Source organism: Schizophyllum commune, assembly GCF_000143185.2.
Source record: "Schizophyllum commune H4-8 unplaced genomic scaffold SCHCOscaffold_1, whole genome shotgun sequence".
In the NCBI taxonomy this organism is placed as follows: domain Eukaryota; kingdom Fungi; phylum Basidiomycota; class Agaricomycetes; order Agaricales; family Schizophyllaceae; genus Schizophyllum; species Schizophyllum commune.
Genome location: NW_026089538.1, coordinates 86,137 through 106,121, shown reverse-complemented (window position 1 = coordinate 106,121; position 19,985 = coordinate 86,137). Strand labels below are relative to the sequence as shown.

At 60.5% G+C, this 19,985-nt stretch overlaps 9 protein-coding genes across 9 annotated transcripts; 7 read left to right on the top strand and 2 right to left on the bottom strand.

Moving 5' to 3' along the window:
* Nucleotides 1-242: 242 nt before the first annotated feature.
* Nucleotides 243-989, top strand: SCHCODRAFT_02482224 (uncharacterized protein; the record flags this gene model as incomplete). The annotated part of the gene is made up of 3 exons (XM_003035473.2): nucleotides 243-313; nucleotides 371-611; nucleotides 663-989. The coding sequence occupies 3 exons, from the start codon at nucleotides 243-245 to the stop codon at nucleotides 987-989; spliced, it is 639 nt and encodes a 212-aa protein (XP_003035519.1).
* On the bottom strand, nucleotides 893-2,063 carry SCHCODRAFT_02603985 (uncharacterized protein). The gene is made up of 2 exons (XM_003036300.2): nucleotides 1,660-2,063; nucleotides 893-1,604 (listed from the first exon to the last, which is right to left on the bottom strand). Exons 1-2 carry the CDS (start codon nucleotides 1,932-1,934, stop codon nucleotides 1,055-1,057), a joined length of 825 nt encoding a protein of 274 aa, XP_003036346.1. The 5' UTR covers nucleotides 1,935-2,063; the 3' UTR covers nucleotides 893-1,054.
* A 280-nt stretch (nucleotides 2,064-2,343) lies between these two features.
* Nucleotides 2,344-4,030, top strand: SCHCODRAFT_02603981 (uncharacterized protein). The gene is made up of 4 exons (XM_003035474.3): nucleotides 2,344-2,495; nucleotides 2,543-3,082; nucleotides 3,136-3,548; nucleotides 3,603-4,030. Exons 2-4 carry the CDS (start codon nucleotides 2,792-2,794, stop codon nucleotides 3,610-3,612), a joined length of 714 nt encoding a protein of 237 aa, XP_003035520.2. The 5' UTR covers nucleotides 2,344-2,495; nucleotides 2,543-2,791; the 3' UTR covers nucleotides 3,613-4,030.
* Nucleotides 4,031-4,226: 196 nt separating this feature from the next.
* On the top strand, nucleotides 4,227-7,677 carry SCHCODRAFT_02603975 (glycoside hydrolase family 5 protein). Its single transcript, XM_050344075.1, has 3 exons — nucleotides 4,227-4,659; nucleotides 4,708-4,807; nucleotides 5,081-7,677. Exons 1-3 carry the CDS (start codon nucleotides 4,613-4,615, stop codon nucleotides 7,364-7,366), a joined length of 2,433 nt encoding a protein of 810 aa, XP_050202584.1. The 5' UTR covers nucleotides 4,227-4,612; the 3' UTR covers nucleotides 7,367-7,677.
* Nucleotides 7,286-7,625, top strand: SCHCODRAFT_02603976 (uncharacterized protein). The gene has a single exon (XM_050344076.1). The coding sequence runs from the start codon at nucleotides 7,437-7,439 to the stop codon at nucleotides 7,617-7,619; it is 183 nt and encodes a 60-aa protein (XP_050202583.1). The 5' UTR covers nucleotides 7,286-7,436; the 3' UTR covers nucleotides 7,620-7,625.
* A 435-nt stretch (nucleotides 7,678-8,112) lies between the features above and the next one.
* Nucleotides 8,113-9,424, top strand: SCHCODRAFT_02603973 (uncharacterized protein). Its single transcript, XM_003035476.2, has 3 exons — nucleotides 8,113-8,410; nucleotides 8,463-8,822; nucleotides 8,878-9,424. Exons 1-3 carry the CDS (start codon nucleotides 8,306-8,308, stop codon nucleotides 9,220-9,222), a joined length of 810 nt encoding a protein of 269 aa, XP_003035522.1. The 5' UTR covers nucleotides 8,113-8,305; the 3' UTR covers nucleotides 9,223-9,424.
* A 123-nt stretch (nucleotides 9,425-9,547) lies between these two features.
* SCHCODRAFT_02603970 (uncharacterized protein) lies at nucleotides 9,548-11,197 on the top strand. The gene is made up of 2 exons (XM_003035477.2): nucleotides 9,548-10,386; nucleotides 10,441-11,197. The coding sequence occupies exons 1-2, from the start codon at nucleotides 9,863-9,865 to the stop codon at nucleotides 10,745-10,747; spliced, it is 831 nt and encodes a 276-aa protein (XP_003035523.1). The 5' UTR covers nucleotides 9,548-9,862; the 3' UTR covers nucleotides 10,748-11,197.
* Nucleotides 11,198-11,643: 446 nt separating this feature from the next.
* On the top strand, nucleotides 11,644-12,251 carry SCHCODRAFT_02603968 (uncharacterized protein). Its single transcript, XM_050344074.1, has one exon. It carries the CDS (start codon nucleotides 11,881-11,883, stop codon nucleotides 12,169-12,171), a length of 291 nt encoding a protein of 96 aa, XP_050202582.1. The 5' UTR covers nucleotides 11,644-11,880; the 3' UTR covers nucleotides 12,172-12,251.
* Nucleotides 12,252-12,548: 297 nt separating this feature from the next.
* SCHCODRAFT_02603965 (uncharacterized protein) lies at nucleotides 12,549-19,798 on the bottom strand. Its single transcript, XM_050344073.1, has 16 exons — nucleotides 18,903-19,798; nucleotides 18,774-18,850; nucleotides 15,905-18,727; nucleotides 15,724-15,852; nucleotides 15,508-15,675; nucleotides 14,609-15,363; nucleotides 14,425-14,556; nucleotides 14,278-14,367; nucleotides 14,122-14,226; nucleotides 13,990-14,073; nucleotides 13,868-13,931; nucleotides 13,618-13,816; nucleotides 13,375-13,534; nucleotides 13,237-13,285; nucleotides 13,088-13,174; nucleotides 12,549-13,018 (listed from the first exon to the last, which is right to left on the bottom strand). Exons 1-16 carry the CDS (start codon nucleotides 19,763-19,765, stop codon nucleotides 12,936-12,938), a joined length of 5,868 nt encoding a protein of 1,955 aa, XP_050202581.1. The 5' UTR covers nucleotides 19,766-19,798; the 3' UTR covers nucleotides 12,549-12,935.
* Between the last annotated feature and the right edge of the window lie 187 nt (nucleotides 19,799-19,985).

Sequence of the window (19,985 nt, the reverse complement as noted above, 5' to 3'; positions counted from 1 at the left end):
ACCCGCTCATCTGATCGCCCATTGCCAGAGGGAGGCGTGGATCTCGTCAACTGCCTGAACTCTCGTTCTAGATGGCTTCTCCCGCTCCTGGATCTACGCACGCATCCCCGGCTGGTCCGTAGGGGTGTTGCATCAGCCTAGTAGCGCGGATAGGAAGACGATGCGACCGCGTGTCAGGGTGTATATCAGGATGGAACAATGACCTGTACCCCCACACACCTGGTCCCCTTCGCCCCGCCTCAATGCCTGACGAGCGCGATCCATCGCAGAGCGGCGTCCCCCACCGTGGTGGGTCCACTGCGCGTCCGAGTCCGTGAGTGGTGCACTTCCTCTTCTTGCTGGCTACGGCCGCCTGACAAGTATGTTCCAGCGCCCTCATCGCCGCCTTCATCGCCCTCTGCGCGCTCTCCGTCGTCACGACTTTGCTTGTCAACTTCCGCTGCAGGAATGGGTTACGGTGGGGGAGGTACCAGAGGCGGCCTCCGGCGCGGCCTGCGCATGCGCGTCGGTCTGCGTCTCATCCAAGGAAGAAGCACCGCCGTGCACCGCGATTGCATGACGCATATCTGAACCTGGAGGCCCAAGAGGCGGTGGGGTGGAAGAACGTTGTGGTGCGTGTTCTGGTGTCGGTACAAGATCAGCGCTGACGGAGAACTGTCCAGCCTTTGGCCGCGTCTGTGTTGCCTTCAAGCCCGTCGTACGACAAGATGCCATCAGAGGGGAAGCGTATCCGATTTCAGGACCCAAGCAAACACACTCCGTTAGATTCTGACGGCATACCGCAACCTACACCATCATGCCCCCTCTCTATCTATGCTCCCGCCCAATCCATCCTCGTTCCTCCGCCCCCGATCCAAGTTCAAGTTATCGTGCCTATCTTGATGCCTGTAGCGCCAGGTCCTAGACGTGGCGGGATTGAGCAAGATGCATCCGTCTGCTTGGGCACGACAATTGTACCATTATCAACGCGCGGCTTGGGACGAGGATAGTCTGGTATCAATGATATATACGAAGAGCAGCACACGACGACAACCAAGCATCCGACAAGCAATCCCTACATCCCCACAACGCCCCTCAACTTCGCCCACTGCCTGATCGCGTGGCACCGCATTGTCCACCCGCCCGCTTCGATGCCCTCGCCCTTCAGCTTCCCCGCCGCGTCCGCCTTGAATTGCTCCGGCAGGCTCCCCGTTGCCAGGTCCACCAGCACCGTCGCGATCTCGTCCGTCGGGCTGAGCATGCCTGGACTGACGACGCGGAGCGCAGGGGTCATGATGGGGCCGAGAACGCGGTAGGCCAAGGGTCGTTGCCGGTCGGGGTAGGGGTAGAGCTTGCCCGCGCAGACGGCGGCGGGGCGCACGTTGTAGGCGCGGAAGGTGGGCTGGGAGGGAGAGGAGGAGGTGGGGGCGGAGTCGGCGGCGAGCTTGAGGAGTTCGCGCTCGGTCCTCCCTTTGGTCTTGGCGAAGAGCGCCCAGGCTTTTTCGGTGGGGTCGGCGCCCTCGCCGGAGACGTGCACAAAGGTGAAGGGGTCGTTGGGCCCGGCGAGTGGCGCGAAGGCCTTCGCGGCAGCCATGGGGGAGTCGTAGGTGATGCGGATGTACTCGCTAGAGGACGATTGTCAGCACCTTGTTCTGCTTTCCTATGAAAACGAATACGCACCCCTTCTTCACATCGTTCTGCGGCACGCCTTGCGCCCAGATGACTGCGCGCGCGCCCTTGAGCTTCTCCAGCAGGCCCGCATCGTACTGCGTGAAGTCGTTGTGTACGATCACCTCTGCCTTGCTTGCATCGTACGTGCGCCCGCCATATCCCGTGGGGATCTCCATAGGCCGGCGAGAGAGGACAGAAACGCGGGTGATAGAGGGCGTCTCGAGGCAGCGGTGGAGGACGGGGAGGCCAATCGTGCCCGTGGCGCCGGTGAGGATAACGTGCATGGTGTTGCTGATAGGGGGGGTTGGAGGTATGGGAAGGGTATGGGGAGATGGTATAGTCGATCGAGACAGCTAGTGAGCGCTATATAGCCCATCCTCTTCTCAAACTCCCTGGTGCTGCAGCCAATCAGCCCCCGTCCGAAACGGAGGCCGGAGGCTGACGCGGCGCGCACGGCACGCCAGCATCGCGACTGGACGCGTCGCCATCTCCTCGCGCGCGCTCAGCGCTCAGCCGTCGTATGCGGTTGATGATTGACATGATGAGTAGCATCAGTGCTCAAGAGCGAGGCGGTTCGACTGTGGCGGTCTAAAACACGAGCATTGCTCTCATTGTTCCCGTTTAGGATAAAATTGAGAACGGTAATTGATGTCATCCGGCAACAGCCGGAAATGCGGCTTGCTGCCTGCCTTCGTCATGATGATGATGAACCGATCTGCACTTCCGTCTTCCTCATTATCCGTCGAGGCGTCCCAATTTTGGGCGCCGTCCTTCAATCGACGTCTACTATATCGTGGATACAAGAACTTCGACCTCGAAGGCACATCGTGACTATCCAAATACCAGTCCGTAAACTCGTCCAACTGCTCTATCGACCCTGATTCGCGAATAGAGTCTGCAGAACGTCCTGTCTAGTGCACAACGACGTCCCGCACGCACCATTGCGCCGCGGATTACAAGGCTCAGCAGCGATGTCCGCTCTCATTCCGGATGAGTGGCGCACGAGGCCGGAGACCGCAAGCCACCATCGAGCGGCGTCATTGCGGCGCAGGGGGACGATGCTTATAAGTACTCGCTCCCCCAATAAGCGCTTGCCTTTTCTTCTTCCTGCCATCCTACAGCGACCTCTCCGCGCACAACGATGACGGACATCTTCACGCAGTTCAAGTCCTCGCGGCGCAGTATGCCTGAGCGCGCACAGAAGGACTTCACGATGGAGTCTTCCAAGGACATCGTCGGGTCTTATCTGCTGGACCCCGCCATTGACAAGTATTCAAGCGCTCCCTTGACGACGCACGAGATGCTCGCGCTGCAGACGACAGGAAAGGCGAAGATAGATGTCATTGCACAAGTAGAAGGATCTCTTAGACAAGATATTGAGTTGGCGTCGATGTACTTGTGCTCTGAGTACGGCTCGATACAGCTGCGTCTGGTGCGTTTGTCATCTGATTCGTCGCGATCGTGGCTGGAGCCCAAGGTCTACAGCGCCTTCCAAATGCATATGAACGCGTGCCACTCTCGCTCAGGATGGAGACCTCGAACGGTCGCGAAATCGTCCTTTTCCTCCCACGGACTTTCCACGGCCGGTTGCACATCAAGCAACGCTGCACGGAAGGCCATACTTCTGTGCCCAAAGTGTTCAAGGCAAAAGACGCGCCCATGATCTCTAAGGAGGTCATGGACGCATCGCTGTCCATTCAAGCCTCTGACTACGAGGTCTTATGCGACATCCGCCCTTCAGGACGTCGCCAGGTGCTGGGGAAGGACGCAGCTGAAGTCATCGCGCGGCTGGGTCGTGTGCATGTCAAGTTCGAGTCGGAATCATGGAAGGGTGCTCGGGCGTTGCGTCGCGAGTCAGTCAGTTGGAAGTCGGGGAAGAAGGAGCGAGTTGAGTGCCAGTAAGCCTTCTTTCCTTTACTTGTCTCAGAGCAACGTCCTGATGTGAGTTGCAGGACGCAATGATTTGTACACGTCTATCGCCTTCGGGAGGCCTAGACATCACAGTCTCCCATAAGCAGCATTGCATAGTTCTCGCGGCAGCAAGGCGATGGAGTCGGCCAGTGTCGTTTGGGCTGGCGTGTTTCGATCGTTTTTCTACTGTTTTTGTGACAGCGTCTTACTGCCCTGCGGTCACTGCTTACCTACTTGACATTGTACTCTTTCGTTAACTACCAACGGCGTCATATCGATGAACTTTCTCGGTTGTAGGCCATGGGAAGCCTCAACCGAACTAGCGAGGGTATCTTGGCGTCCTGCGTAGTATAGCCACCTCGCACGGCCTTGTTAGTTTATGGAGCGCGGACGTAGCATGATGCATCGTACCTCCCGCTTGCCTCCCGCTCGCCTACTGTAGCTGTTGTCAATGGTACCTAGTGATTCCCGCCGGGTACCTAGTCTGATAGTCGTCTCATCCCATGCTCAAAGTTCCGCCTCTCGGCTGGGCCAAGGCGGAACTGGATTTTTATAATTGTGCCACCTCGGCGAATTGCGCGCCGGACCGGTGATGCCGCCAGCGCCACAGCGCACGCGCGGGGAAACCGCGATCATCGACGTCGTACCACTTATACCCCGCTTGTCCGCCACCATCATCTGCTCGCTGCGACGAGCGGCGGCGACGCACACATCATTCTTGACGTCGACTAGGCGGTTATCAGCGCTTCAGACACACAGAATCATGCCACGGATACCAAGTGCCTCGCCAGCGACAGGCGCTCCGACCCCCTCCCACCTTGTGCATACCGTCGATGCCTCCTTCATTGATGGGCACGGGCGAACACTACTACTGCGAGGAGTGAACTTATCAGGGTCGTCGAAGGCGCCTGTGCAACAACCCTCATACATCTTGGACGACTTCTGGGAAGCTGCGGAGCGTGGGGGCCTCAGCTTTGTCGGACGACCACTCGACATCGACGATGGGAGCGCGGACGAGCATCTCGCGAGACTCAGAGGATGGGGCTTTAACATGCTACGGTTCCCCGTCACTTGGGAGGCGATAGAGCATGAAGGACCGTGCGTGTGTCGTTCGTAGTCCTTGGCGATCGGGCTAATGCTGCGCAGTGGAAAGTACGACGAGGAGTACATGGACTACACCGTGCGCGTGTTGAGGAAATGCAAGGAGCATGGCTTCAAGGTCTTCATGGACCCACATCAGGACGTGGTGAGTGTCATGTCACAAGAGGGTGCTCAATGCAGCGAAGTTCGGAATCATGAAGTCCTATCGCGCTCTCAGCCCCGTCATGACGTGCATCTGGCATGCAATATCTCTCCATCAATCCACCCCTATCCAACACTTGTCTCCTCAAGCACCGAAGATGATTCATCCCCTCTCTTTCTCGCCTCTGCTAACGGCGGGGTCTGACGGGTGCATGGGAGCGGTCTTCCATGATTCTGAACGACGGCCGTACATTCACCTCGCTAACTATCTTGTCAGTGGTCACGATTCTCTGGTGGCTCGGGCGCACCGTATTGGACGCTGCCCGCCATTGGCATCAACCCGCGCGCAATACACGCCACCCAGGCCGCCCTCGTACATGCACAATACCCAGACCCCGACGCGCCCGACCCCGCATCCCTCCCTGCGATGATCTGGTCGACCAACTACGGTCGGTTGCTCTCGCAGACCATCTTTACCCTCTTCTTCGCCGGCCGCGACTTCGCGCCGCGCTGCATCATTGACGGGAAGAACATCCAGGACTGGCTTCAGGAGCATTATATTGCCGCGATGGGTGTCATGGCGGACCGCATCCGGGACGCGGGCGACCTCGCGGACGTGTGCGTTCTCGGGTGGGACAGCATGAACGAGCCATTCGAGGGCTTGTGCGGTTGGGCGGATTTGAACGCGAACCCGGACAAGCAGGGCTCGACGCTCAAGAAGGGCACGTACCCGACCCCCGCGCAGAGTTTGCGGCTCGGTATGGGCAAGGCGCAGACTGTCGAGCACTGGTCCTTTGGTGCGCTAGGCCCCAGCAAGGACGGCACAACAACTATCGACCCGAAGGGCACCATACTGTGGGCAGATCCCTCTACCGAGCCTGATGGCGTACATCCGCGCTGGGGCTGGCGGCGGGATCCTGGGTGGGCATTGGGCACCTGCCCTTGGGCTCAGCACGGTGTGTGGGACGTCGACACGGGCTTCGTGCTCCGCCCGGACTACTTCCGCGCGCTTCCCGGCACGGGCGAAGACATCGAGTTCGTCGCAGACTACTGGCGGCCGCACTTCGAGGCCTTTGCGGCACGCATCCGGCAGTCGCAGCCCGAGGCTATCCTCTTCATAGAGCCGCCCGTTTTCGCGGAGCCGCCCGAGATCGGGGAGGACGTGCTGAAGGGCCGCGCGGCGTACTCGGCGCACTACTACGACGGGCTGACGCTGGTGACGCGCCACTGGAACTGGTTCAACGCGGATGCGCTGGGCTTGCTGCGGGGGAAGTACTCGAACACGCTGCAGGCGGTGAAGATCGGCGAGCGCGCGATCCGCAAGTCGTTGCGCGACCAGCTGGGCATGCTGAAGGCGGACGCGCTCACGCTCGGCGCGGCGTACCCGACGCTTATTGGCGAGATTGGCACGCCGTTCGATATGGACAACAAGCGGGCCTACGGGTGGACGGACAACGGGAAGCACCGCGGCGACTACTCGAGGCAAGAGCGCGCGCTCGACGCCAGCCTGAATGCGGCGGATGGCTCGAATGGCCTGAACTTCACCATCTGGACGTACTGCCCTGACTCGTGTCACGACTGGGGCGATGGGTGGAATATGGAGGACCTGAGCTTGTGGAGCGAGGACGACCTCCGAGGTGGGGAGGAGGCGAAGGGCGGGCCGGCGGCCTCCAGCTTGACGCTTGCGACGTTGAACGGTGGCAACAGGAGTTGCGGTGGGAAGGGCCCAGCAAACCCGTATGCCTTCCTTACCGACGGTGCTCGTGCGGTACGCGCTTTCGCTCGCCCGTTTCCGGAGAAGGTCGTCGGTCGCGCGACAAGCATCGAGTTCGACATTGGAAAGGCGGAGTTCAAGGTGTCCGTACGCGTCAGCGCGGAAGACAAGCTGAGGAGAAGAATAGAGAGCGAGGCGGAAGGCGAAGAAGAGGAGATCGCAACGGAGATCTTCTTGCCGCTAGTCCACTATGCGGCGCCGCGGTGGGTGGAGGCGTCAAGGGCGGGCGGCTATCCGGCGGACTCGAGGAATGCGTCGACAGTCATCGGGCACGGGCAGAGTGCGAAGACGAGCGCGGAGCAGGAGCAGCAAGAGCGCGACTCATTACCAGAGCCGCAGTCGGCCGTCACGACCGTCGCGCCGTCCTTGCCGGAGATCAAGACGGTGTCGTCCCTTGACATCCAGAGACCAGAGTCGACGAATCAGTCTTCGCCTGCCGCACCTACCCTCGTCCCCACAAGCTTGCAGCCGAGCGGCAAGTCCACGCCCACGCTGTCGAAGCGCAGCTCTCGGAGCTCGCTCTCTGCAAACGAGCTGACCGCGCTGCTGGGCGAGGACGGGCTCATTGACGTCGACGTCGTCGTGAGCGAGGGGCGCTGGGCGGTGGAGGGGCAGACGCTGCGGTGGTGGTATGACGTGCCGGTGGAAGGGGAGAAGGAGTTGACGATCGAGGTCAGGAGGAAGGGCGGGCCGATCAAGGTCAAGGCGACGGGGGAGGTGCAGACCACGGGCTGGTGGTGGTGGCAGGCGTTGTGTCCGTTGCAGGAGAGCGGGTGTGTGATTGGGTAGAATGGTCTCATGGAGGCGAAGGAGGAGGGGAGTTGAGGAGGGGAGGAGCAGACATTGTATACTTATAGGCATGGTCGGACGTTGGATCCTTTTTTTCTTCTCTTTCGTTTTCTGTATCTCCCTCACGTACGCTCTTATAATACAGCACGCATCCGCTTACGATTGCACGATACCCATCTTAGAGTGCCCTAAAGGACAAGTCATGGAACTACCATTGGTCCCAGCTTTGGCGTTGCGCTCTGGCGTCAGCTGATTCGCTGCAGCCCCATCTACCACGCATATTCCAAGACATTCTAGCGATGCCTCCGCGGCTCTCATACTGTACTCTGGGCGCTCGCAACAGGACGAGCCTCGGCAATTCCCGATCAAGGTGCTCATTGTCGCTCGAAAAGGAAGTCCTTGCCATCCGTTTCCATGTTCCCACCCATTGACAAGACCCTGCGCCGAACATACGATCGTCGCCGTACTTCCTGAGAAGGACTAGCCCAGATCCTGGTGCAGGGGCCGCCCGTATGCTACGGAAGATGTCGCCGTCGTCAGCCCCGCAGCGGCAAGATGTATCCATCTCCGCGCCCAATCCGCGCCGACCAGTACCTGTCTAGCCCCTCCGTCTACCGAGGATCGAGACTTGATGCTCGAAATGTGCTCCTCTGTCAGTGTCAGGCGGTATGCGCCTGCGGCTCGAGCCCCGAGTCGACTGCGAGGCAGCCAGCGCTCGCGTATTCTTAGCGTTCCTGAGACTGACACCGCCACGCACATACATCTGACCGCCTTCTGACCTGCCTCCATCGCCTCCCGCAGCGAAACTGCAGCGGAGCGCAGCTTGATTCACTGATATAAGAGAAGACATTGGGAGTCACTGACTTTGACTCTCGCACTCGTGCTCGACGACCTTTGACGCGAAGGCCATCTTGATCGACGTCGAAGAGAACGAACGCCATGCTCATCGTCGACGACAGCAAACCACTTCCAGAGGTTCAGCCCGACGTGACGGTCATGCGTGCGCATATAGACTCCAAGCAAGGCCCCGTGGACAGCGACGAGGTGCGCGTGCATCGCTCTGGTGCGCCACAGCGACTGACGATCTCCACCCCAGCCTCTTCCGCCACCTTACACACCCACACCCGATGGCGCCTCCACATCTGCTTCCCCACAAGCGCCATCGTACACCGCTGCACCCTCTCCATCCACATTCACCAGTGCCTCCTCATCTATCCCGCCGAGCAAGTTTGTCTCGGTGACAAGGAAGAACAATGCTATCACGGGCACCTGGGCGATCGATCCGACCCTTCCCAGCTTGCCAGGAGTAGCGCAGCCCATGTCCGATGTGTACATCCAGTCGATGAACGGCCGGATCGCCGCGGAGGTGACGGTTGTCGCTCATGCGGCGAGGGACATAACACAGAAGACCAAAATGGACCTGAAGACAACGAATGGGGCGGTGAAGTTGACGGTGGTATGTACATATACCCAAGATCTACGCTTGGACTTTCGCTGACGGGTATGATCAGCATGCGCCTGAGCGCTACAAGCGCACACCGCTCTATCTCGCGGAACACACAACTAACGGCGCCGTCACTCTCATCTTGCCCCGCTCCTTCGTCGGACCGCTCACTGCGTCGACGACGAACGGTCGCGTGAAGTTGTCGGACGGTATTGCTCGTTCGGCACGGGACGTACAGGAGGGTCAGAGGGAGACGAAGTGCATGATTGGGATGGGCAATGGAGCCGGGAAGGATGGGTTGAGTCTTGACGAGGCCATCATTGAAACGACCAATGGGGGCGTGAATGTGGCTTTCGATGACGAGGAGGTGCCGAGCGCGAAGGGCTTCTTGACCAAGCTGTTTGGGATGTAATCCGCAAAGCATAACCCACTCCCTTTCTTTCCTTCCTATCCCATCCCCTCCAGGCCCGCCGCTCCGTCTGCCCAAATACGTAATGCTATTGTTCTTTGCTTGTTGTACTCATCTACCCTGCGCCGCATACCAGCTTGTACAATTACATACCTCCGCGTCTTCTCGGAGCCCTGCCGTACTTCTTCATGTTTCGACCGCGCCCGTGCGAACGCCCCCCTGACGCTCCTTGCCCTCATCAGCTTCGGAGCGCCACAAAGACTGCCCCGATATGGCGCGCCTTGTCCGTTCTGTTTCCGCTTTCGTTATAACCATCCGCGCGGGGCAAGCGCCTTCCATGCATGCGCCTCCCGTTGTACTCCCATCCCGGGCGTGGGCGCCGCGCCTTATTAGGCCGGCGTGTCGCGACGGTCGGCCTCCCACCGCCCTGCTTGTTCTCCTTCGCCTACTTCCTAAAGACAACAAGGGCTTCCGTTCGCGGCGCCGGGGCAGACAATAGGACGTGCCCTTAAATACGCGGCCGACACCACATTCCTTCACCTATCCTCCCTCTCTTTTGCTTTGCGCGAGTGCATAGCATCGTGCTGTACCCCCTTCCTCATTGTCCCTCGCATTCAAGTCCTGATTGCCTTCCGAGTCCGCTATGTTCGCCACTGAGGTTATGTCCGATCCCGTCAAGGGCGGCGTCGGGTTCCTGCTTGACGTCGCACTCTGGCGGGAGTCCTCTGCGGAGACGTCGAGCCTGGCCTCGTTCCCTTCGACCTTCCCCGGCGGCTCGTCCGTGTCCTCGGGCACCCCGTCGCCCGCGCCGCCATCGCCCGCGCCTACCCCGCGCCTCCGATCACATGCGCCCCGCCGATCACCATCCCCGACCCGTCGAGCCGACGGCCCCCGCACGCGCTCGCGCCGCCTGGCGGACGCCTCCCAGAGCCAGCGCGTATCAGTGAAGGGGAGGCCGCGGTGCACGGGGTCCAGCTTGCGCGCCGAGCCCGACGCCCAGCAGGCCGCGCTGCGCGATCAGCTGCTCGAGGGCGCGCAGGCCATCAGCGCGGTGAGCAACTCGCCCGTGAACACGCTGCAGAGCAACGTCCTCGAGCTCGTCTTCTCGACGTACACGCCGTACGCGCACCCGCCGTGGATCGCGGCGCTCGCGCTCGTGCTTGGCCGGTGAGTAGGGTCGTGCGTCTGTATGAGTGCGTGTTCTGACGGTCTGCGATACAGGGAGTACGCCCAAATCAAGGTCTGGTTCAACAATAACCGCCAGCAGCGCACGCCGAAGGGCAAGCCCCGCCGCGTCGAGAAGGTCCTCCCCTCACACGCGCGGCACCCAAGCGACGTGATCAAGGCGTACGCCGAGCGCGCGGAGGAGGTCGCGCGCATGACGCTCGAGGACTTCATCGAGATCGTCACCGCGGAACGCGACCGCCAGATGGCGCTCCTCGACGAGGAGGAGGCATGCAAGAAGGCCGTCATGCGCCGCGAGGACGGCGGGAACCGCCCGTCGAAGAAGCGCGTGCGCCGCTGCTGAGCGCTGGGTGCTGGCGGGCTCTGATCCTCTGAGCACCGGGCAGGCACCTGCGCTCGGACCTCGTGTAGCGGGTAACGAGCTCCATTCCGCGGCGCTTCTAGGCTGGACTTGCGCGCCAATCTTTCCCATCGTTGCCCCTTCCCATGCTTCGCCTCCTCGAACTTCCCACACTATTCACCAGTCCTGTTGTCAGCTTGCTTTCCCCGGTTACGTGTTTCTTTATCGCTTATTGTATGCTCATTTCGGCCGTTCGCCGTCGACCTAATCCGTGTAGCCACCACCCTGACCTGATACCGACTCTGACTCTTCGCATCGCCTCACCATCCCCATCATCATTTCCGTCTCGCATACCCAGCCATTCCGGACGCTTATTGTAGCCCATACTTATTGTAGTCGTTCCCGTGCGCGGTCTTTCCGCGATTCAATGCCAGAAGCATCCTTGAAGCATCAGCTTGACATCCAGGATCATCTCAACCGCTCAAAATGCTGCAGATATCGATGGCAAGTACAATAGGCCTTGTACAATAAGCCGTTCTTCCCATGTTCGCTCAAGGGCTTGCCTACATTGTGCTTCCGCTGTCAGTGCGTCGACTGAGGATCCCTCATTTGCCTCCGCGAAGGGGATGTGAATGTGACGTAGCCGCACGAAGCCGGCGGCCAACCACGTTTCTGACGGAGCACGTGGGCAATCAGGCACGGGTTTGTTTCCCTTCTTGGAAACAATAGTGCCAAAATTCATGTCGCTACTCTCGTTCTGCCTCCACCAACAACATTTATGCCTAGTATATGGCTATATTTTATGGGATGAAACGTGAAGCCAGCCCGTGCACCCTCTACTGAGGTGGACAAACAGCGACAAGAACACCGAAAACGCGCCTAACGCCACGATAGATGCCCTGTCAATCCGCAGACTTGTACGTATTCTAGCCTGAAATTATCTCTATCAGGCCAGCTCATCGTTGATGATAAGCTCCTCTCATAGCACGGGGCTGCATAATATGACCGTACAACGGAGAGCACACCAGCAAACAATGGAACGGCGGCCCACATGATGCCACTCGAGGCGCGTCCGCCTTTCATTTGGGCCATGCCTCGCCACAAGGCATCGGATGCAAATCTCGCGTATCTATAAGATGCGGTGGCGCGCGATCTTCTGTTCTTTTGCCCATCTCCGTCACTCGTTCGAGATACCCCGCGGCGCCGCCGTCCGTGAGATCAGGTCCCCCGTCCCCGCGACGTCAAAAACAAAAGCCGAGCCTCGTGGCACGATGGATTCCCCCACTTCGCCGACATTCCCTTCGGCCCCTGGCGCGCCTGTCAAGGCGATGAACAGTCACGTCGTCGTCGCCTGTACTCCGGGGCGGCAGTCGGGACTGCAAACGGCCTCCGTCATGCTACAGAATCCGCATCTCGCGTCGCTGTGAGTTCTGTTCTATCGCGCCACCGAGCCGCCACTCAGCTTAGATACTGATCTCGCTCTCAGCCCTCATGGACGAGCTCAACCTACGCGCTCTGACTCTGTCAGCACCCAGTCATCGGGCTCGAGCACGTATAGTCGATGATGGCCATGTCCCCCACGACTTCCACACTCCAAGCCCTTGCGATACACCCCTCCCCCCACCCACCATACCCGGCTCGCCACCCATCTCGGCTTGCCACTCGTCTTGCTTTCGATGTTCTCTCAGCAACCACAAGAACCTCCCCGCTTTGCGCACCTGCAAGTCGTCTTCGCTGCTTTGCACACCTGCAGGTTGTCTTCGCTATTGCACGCACGCAAGCTGTCATCGCTATTGCGCACTCGCAGTGTATCTTCGCCGCTATCGCGCATCCGCAATCTAGACTTCGCTTTCGCGCAGTGTCCGTGTACTATAATGAGTGTGTGTTGCATCGCACGCGAATACTTACCGTATATATAGAGGGGAGCGCCTGTAAGAGCTCCCCGATAGCTGTACAATACGAGGGTCCCTGGACGCCTCGAGTTACCCTGTACACACCCCGTCCTCCAGTCTCCAGCATACATAATGCCCTTAATGATATGTTATGACCAAGATGCGAGCGATACCTGTCCGAGCAGTCCGCTGAGCCTGACGAGGATGGTTGGTAGCCAAGAAAGGGTATGTTCTCCAGGTCCGAGAGGAATGCCGTCTAAGAAATCGCGAAGAAAGTTGTGTGGCAAAAGGGTCTGCGTTTAGTGTGTCTGTATCCGGCGCAACGCGCGCTTCTCTGCATCCCGCGCCCGAAGCGTCGCGAGCTCAATTGCGTCGATCCATTCTGGTAGCAGAAGGTAAGACACGTCGTCACAGGTCCGAGCTCGGTTAGAAAGGAACGAGGAACACTAACGTTGACAGTCCTTCAGCGAACCTGCACGCAGCGCAATCGTGTCGCCGCCGCGCGGGTATGGCAGGCTGATTTGGAACGCGCCGTCGTCTGGGAGAGACGTGGTTAGTATGCACATGCGTGATTGAAGGGATAAAGGACGATGTACGCACCCTTCAAGCTTGGCATCGCCTTCACGGTGGCCTCGGCGACGGGGATGGGCTGAAGAGAACGAATTAGCCCACGTACACAGCGAGGCAGAGAAGTAAGCAGTCGGAGAAGAGGCAAACAAGGAAGAAAAGCCAGCTCACCATCCGATAGAGCGTCTTCATATGCTCGTCCGTGAGCACCATGATGTCCGAGCACAGGACGCCGTACAGCCGCCGCCCGCTCTTCGCCTTCATGAGGAAGCCCTCTTTGAGCAGTCGGCGCGTGCCCATGTGTCGGGTGGGTGCGGTGAGGTCGAGGCGGCTGTCAGGGTGATGATAGGTAGAGTCAGCATGGCGCATCGTAAACTGCGCGGCTTTCTCTGCACGCAGGGACCGAACACGCACCCTTGTCCAATCCACAAATGCTCCGAGAGCGTCCGCAGCTTCTCCCGCCCCTCCTGCTCGCGGATGGTCTCGTTGATGTGGTTGAGGATCTTCTCGGCGACGTGCACTGCGCGGTCGATGGAGCGGTGCTCTTCGGTGTTGGGCTCGGTGTAGTGGAGAACCTGGCGCAGGAGGAGGGGGTAGCGGGTGATGCGTTGCACTAGGGTCACTGATTAGTATGTGCGAGTCGGAGGGAGAGAGCAATGCTTACTGGGAGACAGAAGGTAGCTGGATAAATCAAGGTTTCGACAAGCTGGTTCCGTGTCACGCAGACGCTGGGACGAGGAGTAAGTCGGATTCGGACAATTGACGGATCATAGACGAAGAGCTTACCTGCAGGTGCTCCGCCAACTGAGGGTTGCCCTCCCTCAATGTCTGTAAAACCTTGATGGCATTCGACTGGTTGACGCAGTATTCCTGCATGCTGGTCAGCATCCCGGAGGTAGCGGTATGCGCCGAACTTACCATGTACGCCGCCATATTCGACATATGGGTATCTAGGATATCACCTATGCGATCGACGTACAAGCGGCATTCTTTCTGCCGTTGTTCGAGAGAGCTCATGAAGGTCTGTTGGCGCGTGAGTTCATAGTAAGTAGTGGCAGTGATTGGGACACGTACAGTGTTGACCAGCAACAGGTCTTCCACGTTCGCGAAGACAACGGTAATGGCCTTGGTATCGAGCAGAGGTAGCATGCTCTGGTAGAACACCTGGTATACACGCGGATGTGAGCTGTGCAGGACAGCGTCGGAAGAACTGATACATACCTCCACAATGAGTTGCAGATCATGCACGTACGCACTTTCAGTAGCGATGAGCTCGAAGATGGCCTCTTGCCTCTTCCGCTCGTGCGGCGGGATGCCGTCCAACGCGGTCTTATCTACGAGGCTCGCCCAGGACTAAGGGAACAAATGCTGAGTAGATGCTTGGAGCTTATCAAGGACTACTCACCGAGCCGAAAGCAGGACTGTTGGGCCGGTCGGGCACCTCTGGCGTCTGCAAAATGGGCCCCGAAATGACGGGCATGATACGGTCAGGTGTCTTGCTGCGACCCAGGATATGACTGAGGAAGCGGGAGTGACTCCTCGTCGAGTCGTCCCTGGCGATACTCGGCGCAGGCGACACAGCCCCAGGCGTGATCGACGCCGACGTCGGCGAGGACGGCACATCGGACATCGACGACATCGACATCCGGTTCTTACTCTTGAACTCTTCGTAGCGCTCGTACGCGTCGTCCAGCCGCATAGGACGACTGACGGGCGCCGTTGACTCCGTCGGTAGTGTAGGCAGGTCCTTGTCGGACGTGACTGAGAGGACCGACGCGCGCTTCGGCGCCGCCGGGGCGGGACGTCGCTGCTTGACAGACCTCTTACGACGCGGAGGGCGAGGCGGCGGGGGCTTGTCACGCTGTACGACCAGACCAGCAGCTTCAAGCACCCGTTGGCGCTCCGCCTCTCTTGCTGCACGGTCTTCCTTCGTATCAGAGGTCTCTTCCTCTTCGTCGCTATCCTCAAGGGAGAAGTAATCTGTCGAATCGGCATCGGACTCGCCGCTCGAGTCCCACTCGACCTCTTCGGCCTGCGCTGCCGGAGCAGCAGGCCCAGAAGCGTTGGCTGGAGCTTCAGTCGTAGTGATCGAAGGGGTATGATCAGCTTGCGTTTGCTCTGGCAGGGCACTCGCCGGAGGAGGATCGCTGACAGACCCGTCTAACAACGAACGACATCCATTCCAATGGGAGTAAGTTTTAAGGCATGTACATCGAATACCAAAAAGAAAGACTTTAGCCTATGCATGCCAACGCGTAAACAAAAAGGAAGGACGGACGAATGTAAGATTAAAAGGACACTAACCCTGCACTTCTTCGAAATACGCGGCGGGCACGATGAATACCACGCCATTCTTCTCCGTCTTCCACCACTCCTCGTCGCTTCTGTCTATGATGTCGATTTCGTCGCCTGCCGCGAAGGGCAGCTCGTCTTCGCTGCCACCGGTATAATCGTAGATAGCCTTCGCTTTGACTGAGGGTTTGTGAGCATCGATGCAACAAATGAGAACACTGAACATACAGGAAGTGAACTCCGCAACGTATGTCTTGGGGAATAGGCCTGCCTTGCCATCGCGAACCAAGGTACCGTACCACCAGTCACCTCCAGTCTTTGACGGGTTCGCCTTCAGAATCAAGTTCTCCCCGAAAGCTACGTCGGTTTCTGTCAGACAGATGTCTATGGCAGGAACATAGACACTCACAAAGATCATCTGGTCCATCACCCTCGAACGGATACAATGTGCGTACGCGCAACTCCGTCGACTTGTCGATGTCCGCAAGTGGGTCCGGAGCACCCGACGGCGTCGTATCGTGCACTTGGATATCTGGCACGCTCGCTGGCTCTTCTTGCTCCTCCGCGAAGGACGGCATCTTGTCGACTTGGGGAGTGCCCACATCGGCCGCCAATCCGGCATACCAGTCCACGCTCTGGCGGTTGGAGTTGTCGCGCTGCATCGGCTCTGGCTCAGGAGCCGGCGGCGCGGGCGCGGGCGGAGGCGGCGGCGACGGCATGCGCGGCGCAGCATTGATATGAGGCGGAGGCGCCGTGTCGCCAAGCACTTGACCGGAAACCTGCGGACCGCTCTTGTCAACGGTCTGTACCTTGCGTAGACGCGCGCCACTCTGAATAGACGCTAGCAGAGCGCTACGACCAGCACCACCGGCAGGAGGCGCGGCCGCGGGAGCAGCCATAGGTGGCGGAGGGGGCGCAGGAGGACCAGGCGGTGGCGGAGGTGGAGGAGGCGCACCCCCATCGACAGGCGCGGGAGGCGCGGCGGGAGCCGGTGGCGCGGGCGGCGCTGCTGGAGGAGCAGGCGGCGCAGGCGGAGGCGAAGCAATCGATGTTGGAGGGTGAGCAGTGACCGGCGTCGACCCCCCGCTCGGCGGCACACTCGGCGACCGTGGCAGCACATTGCCAAAGAGCGACTGCGCGATGTTCTTGCGCACGTTCCGGTCCGCGAAGTCGTCGTCGCTGCTGTCCTCGTCATCCGTCTTCTCCTTGACCTCGTCCCAGTCGCTATCGTCGTCCGCGGGCACGGTCATGTATGTTGTCTTGACTGCTGGCGGAGCGGGACTCGAGGTCGGCGCGGGGCTGCGCGGCGGTGCCGGCGTGAAGGCGGGCGGCGTGGGTGCGGCGGGTGCAGCCGGCGACGCAGCAGCTGGGCGACTCCAAGGGTTCGTGCTCGCTGCGCCGTTGGCGACGGGAGGCGCTGCGGGCGGTGCGCCACCACCCTGCATGAGCCGACTGAAGGGGTTTGTCGACTTCTCAGCTGCTGGAGGCGACGCTGGCGTCGGCGGTGCAGGTGCAGGAGGCGCCGGCGGAGCGGGTGGCGGGCTCGTCACAGCGGGCGCTGCCGCCGCTTTTGCCTCCTCGACTTTCCTCTTCGCCTCGGCCTCCTCCTTGAGCTTGCGCATCCTCTCCTCGTACCGCTGCTCCTCCAACCTCTCCTGCTCCTCCAGCTCGCGCAAGCGCTTCTCACGCTCCTCGCGCTTCTTGCGGGCCGCCTCTTCCTTCTGGCGCAGAGCCTCCTCTTCAGGGTCAACCTCTGGAGCGGCAGGTGCGGGAGGCGCGGCTGGCGGTGGCGGAGCGCGAGCCGCCGGAGCCGCTGGTGGTTTGGGCGCACCCCTCTTTGCTGGCGGAGGCGGTGCAGGTCCTCGCCTGGGTGCAGGCGGGGGAGGTGCCTTACCGCCAGAAGGCGTGGTAGGCGTCGGCGGCGCGGGAGCAGCTGATGTAGGCGAGGTCACAGTCGCGCTTGCTGGGGTGTCCCTGCCGTCTCTCAAGGCCTTCTCGTTCTCTAGCCTCTCCCGGCGAATGCGCTCACGCTCTGCAGCTTCAGCCTCAGCCGCCTTCGCTTTCTCCTCCGCCTCCTGCTTCTCCTTCTGCAGACGGTCTTCAACAGAGGTGTCGAGTGCTGGGGAGGCGGAGGTCGACGGTGCGGTGACACCGAGCGCGGCCATTCTCGCCTGGATGCGCTTCTGAGCCTCTGCTTGAGCGTGTGCGCGGCGCTCCTCAGGCGTCATGTTCTTCAGCGCCGGCGCAGGAGATGTAGGCGGCTTCGGCGCAGCGGGCGGGGCCTTGAGACCTGCTGGCTCAGCGGCGGGAGGCGGCGGGGCAGCACGATCGGTCTCGCGGGGAGGTGACGGTGATCGACGGTAGCCGCCGCGAGAGTATGGGCGTTCGCGGTCGTAGTCAGGTCCACGGGAGTACGGACGAGACTCGTAGTCACCCCCACCGCGCGAGTATGGACGGGGCTCGTAGTCGCGGTCTCCACCACGGGAGTAGGGGCGCGACTCATAGTCACGGTTGGCGCCTCGGGAGTACGGCCGGGACTCGTAGTCGCGCCCATAACTGTCGTCACGGTCCCGATACCTGCCCGACCCCTGGTTGGCGCGATCTCGGTTGCGGATCCACTCGCGCTTCTCCCGCTCCTTCCGCTCGTCGCGGTCCTTGATCCTGCGCTCCAGCTCCGGGATCTCCTCGTGCATGAGCACCATCAGCTCGCGCTCGAGCCTTCGGCGCTCCTCGTCCTTCTTCTGCGTGCGCACGCCGCGGCTCGCGTACTCGAGGTCCTCGTTCAGGCGCTTGACCTTGTGCTTGAGGTCCTCCATCTCCTCGTCGAGCAGCATGTCCTCCTGGTTCTTCTCCGAGCTGCGGTCGAGCATTTGCTGCGTGCGGTTAAGCGTGCGCTTCATGTCGTCGAGGTCGGCGGAGGGGCTGTCGCGCTGGGAGCTGGAGCGGATGGCGTCGCGGTCGACGTGCCGGTTGCGGGGCTGGTAAAAGCCGCCGGCAGGGGACTCGGACTCGGTGTGGCGGTAGACAGTCGCGTCCCTGTCTGCAAAGGCAGAAGTATTGCTATGAAGGGAGCGCTGCTTGAGGCGCGAGTCGGGTCCATCGAGCGCAGAGGTCGAGCGTGTCTCGTTCTTGAGGACATCCTTGAGGAAGTTGACGGACGTGTCGAGGTCCTTCGCCGACGGCGGAACGAGTTCGGGAGGAAGCGTATCAGGGATAGGGTTGCCGTTGAGCCCTACAGTGCGTCAGCGCGAGTCGCGAGACAGTATCATGGTACGCACTTCGGTAGATCAACCCCATCGCGACGTGGAATTCAGCGATATTCAGCTTGCCCCGATCGTCAACATCGGCGAGAGCCCTACGCGTGATTGATCAGGAGGCGCATGGCATGAGAGTTAGTATGCACGCACCATATCCTCCCCAGCTCCTCCTTTGACAGACCGCTCTGCCCAAAGACCTCGAGCGCGGTCTGGCCGTTGATGAAGCCCGTATTTCCCGTATCCCAAGCGCGGAAGATCTGGTCGTACTGCTTTTTCTCCGCCTTGCTGAGCGCCCAGGGCACCTTCGGCGCCGCCGTCCCTCGCTGCTCCTGGTTGTACTGCTGGAAGGACTGCTGCAAGTTCGAGCCGTCGATCGACTGGGAAGGTAGCTGGGGCGCGCCGCCCGCGCTGTACGGCACAGACGGGTTGAGCGGCATGAACGTGCTCGACATCATCTGCAGGCGCGGGTCGACGAAGCCCGTCGCCTGCGGGACGAGCGGGCGCGCCGCCTGGAAGCCCGTAGGCTGCGCGGACAGCCCTTGAAAGCCAGTCGGTTGCGCGCTGAGCCCAGGGAAGCCCGTCGGCTGTGCAGCAAGTGGTGTCGTGTTGAGGAAGCGGTTCGGCTGCCCGACGCCCAGCTGGCTAGTCTGATTCTGGAACTGCGATGGAATGGGAGGAACGGGCGGAGGCGGCGGCGCTGGACGGTGCCCGAGCGCGCTGCCCTGATAGCCCGTAGGTTGCGCCTGAAGCGCGCCCTGGTATCCCGTCGGCTGGGCTTGCAGCCCGCCTTGGTACCCTGTTGGCTGAGGCGCGAGACGCTGTTGCTGCTGCGGGAAGCCCGTCTGCTGGGGCAGGATGCCGCCAGTATAGCCCGTCTGCTGAGGCTGCTGGAACTGCGGATTCTGCTGGAATTGTGGGGGTTGATTCGCTTGGAACTGGGGATTCATGCCCGGATTGTAGCCAGTTTGCATAGGATACTGGTATCCGGGCTGACCCTGGCCCCATTGCGACATGATGAAGGAGAACGGGATGAAGAGGGAAAACGCGGCGCGTCGTTGAGAGTACGTCAGTTTCCGTCCGTCGGCAATCGCCAGAACAACGTGGAAATTGACCCATAGGCGCCCATATTGATGTTCACGTTCACGGGAATCGGACAGCCGAGCAGCTACGACGGCATGAAACTGCAGAGAAGACGAACCAAGAACTCACAGGCTGTATGTGGCGATTTCGCTC

What these genes read in the sequence shown, in the direction of transcription:
- SCHCODRAFT_02603975 (XM_050344075.1), top strand. Translation starts at nt 4,613, where the DNA reads ATGCTACGGTTCCCCGTCACTTGGGAGGCGATAGAGCATGAAGGACC. An exon ending in GCGATAGAGCATGAAGGACC is followed by an intron (nt 4,660 to 4,707) that starts GTGCGTGTGTCG and finishes AATGCTGCGCAG; the next exon opens with TGGAAAGTACGACGAGGAGT. An exon ending in TGGACCCACATCAGGACGTG is followed by an intron (nt 4,808 to 5,080) that starts GTGAGTGTCATG and finishes CTATCTTGTCAG; the next exon opens with TGGTCACGATTCTCTGGTGG.
- SCHCODRAFT_02603970 (XM_003035477.2), top strand. Translation starts at nt 9,863, where the DNA reads ATGTTCGCCACTGAGGTTATGTCCGATCCCGTCAAGGGCGGCGTCGGG. An exon ending in CTCGCGCTCGTGCTTGGCCG is followed by an intron (nt 10,387 to 10,440) that starts GTGAGTAGGGTC and finishes TCTGCGATACAG; the next exon opens with GGAGTACGCCCAAATCAAGG.
- SCHCODRAFT_02603981 (XM_003035474.3), top strand. Translation starts at nt 2,792, where the DNA reads ATGACGGACATCTTCACGCAGTTCAAGTCCTCGCGGCGCAGTATGCCT. An exon ending in GCTCGATACAGCTGCGTCTG is followed by an intron (nt 3,083 to 3,135) that starts GTGCGTTTGTCA and finishes CAAGGTCTACAG; the next exon opens with CGCCTTCCAAATGCATATGA.
- SCHCODRAFT_02603973 (XM_003035476.2), top strand. Translation starts at nt 8,306, where the DNA reads ATGCTCATCGTCGACGACAGCAAACCACTTCCAGAGGTTCAGCCCGAC. An exon ending in GCCCCGTGGACAGCGACGAG is followed by an intron (nt 8,411 to 8,462) that starts GTGCGCGTGCAT and finishes TCTCCACCCCAG; the next exon opens with CCTCTTCCGCCACCTTACAC. An exon ending in GGGCGGTGAAGTTGACGGTG is followed by an intron (nt 8,823 to 8,877) that starts GTATGTACATAT and finishes GGGTATGATCAG; the next exon opens with CATGCGCCTGAGCGCTACAA.
- SCHCODRAFT_02603976 (XM_050344076.1), top strand. Translation starts at nt 7,437, where the DNA reads ATGGTCGGACGTTGGATCCTTTTTTTCTTCTCTTTCGTTTTCTGTATC.
- SCHCODRAFT_02603965 (XM_050344073.1), bottom strand. Translation starts at nt 19,765, where the DNA reads ATGTCGCAATGGGGCCAGGGTCAGCCCGGATACCAGTATCCTATGCAA. An exon ending in GATGGGGTTGATCTACCGAA is followed by an intron (nt 18,728 to 18,773) that starts GTGCGTACCATG and finishes GACGCACTGTAG; the next exon opens with GGCTCAACGGCAACCCTATC. An exon ending in GTATTTCGAAGAAGTGCAGG is followed by an intron (nt 15,364 to 15,507) that starts GTTAGTGTCCTT and finishes GTTCGTTGTTAG; the next exon opens with ACGGGTCTGTCAGCGATCCT.
- SCHCODRAFT_02603985 (XM_003036300.2), bottom strand. Translation starts at nt 1,934, where the DNA reads ATGCACGTTATCCTCACCGGCGCCACGGGCACGATTGGCCTCCCCGTC. An exon ending in CAGAACGATGTGAAGAAGGG is followed by an intron (nt 1,605 to 1,659) that starts GTGCGTATTCGT and finishes ATCGTCCTCTAG; the next exon opens with CGAGTACATCCGCATCACCT.
- SCHCODRAFT_02603968 (XM_050344074.1), top strand. Translation starts at nt 11,881, where the DNA reads ATGCGGTGGCGCGCGATCTTCTGTTCTTTTGCCCATCTCCGTCACTCG.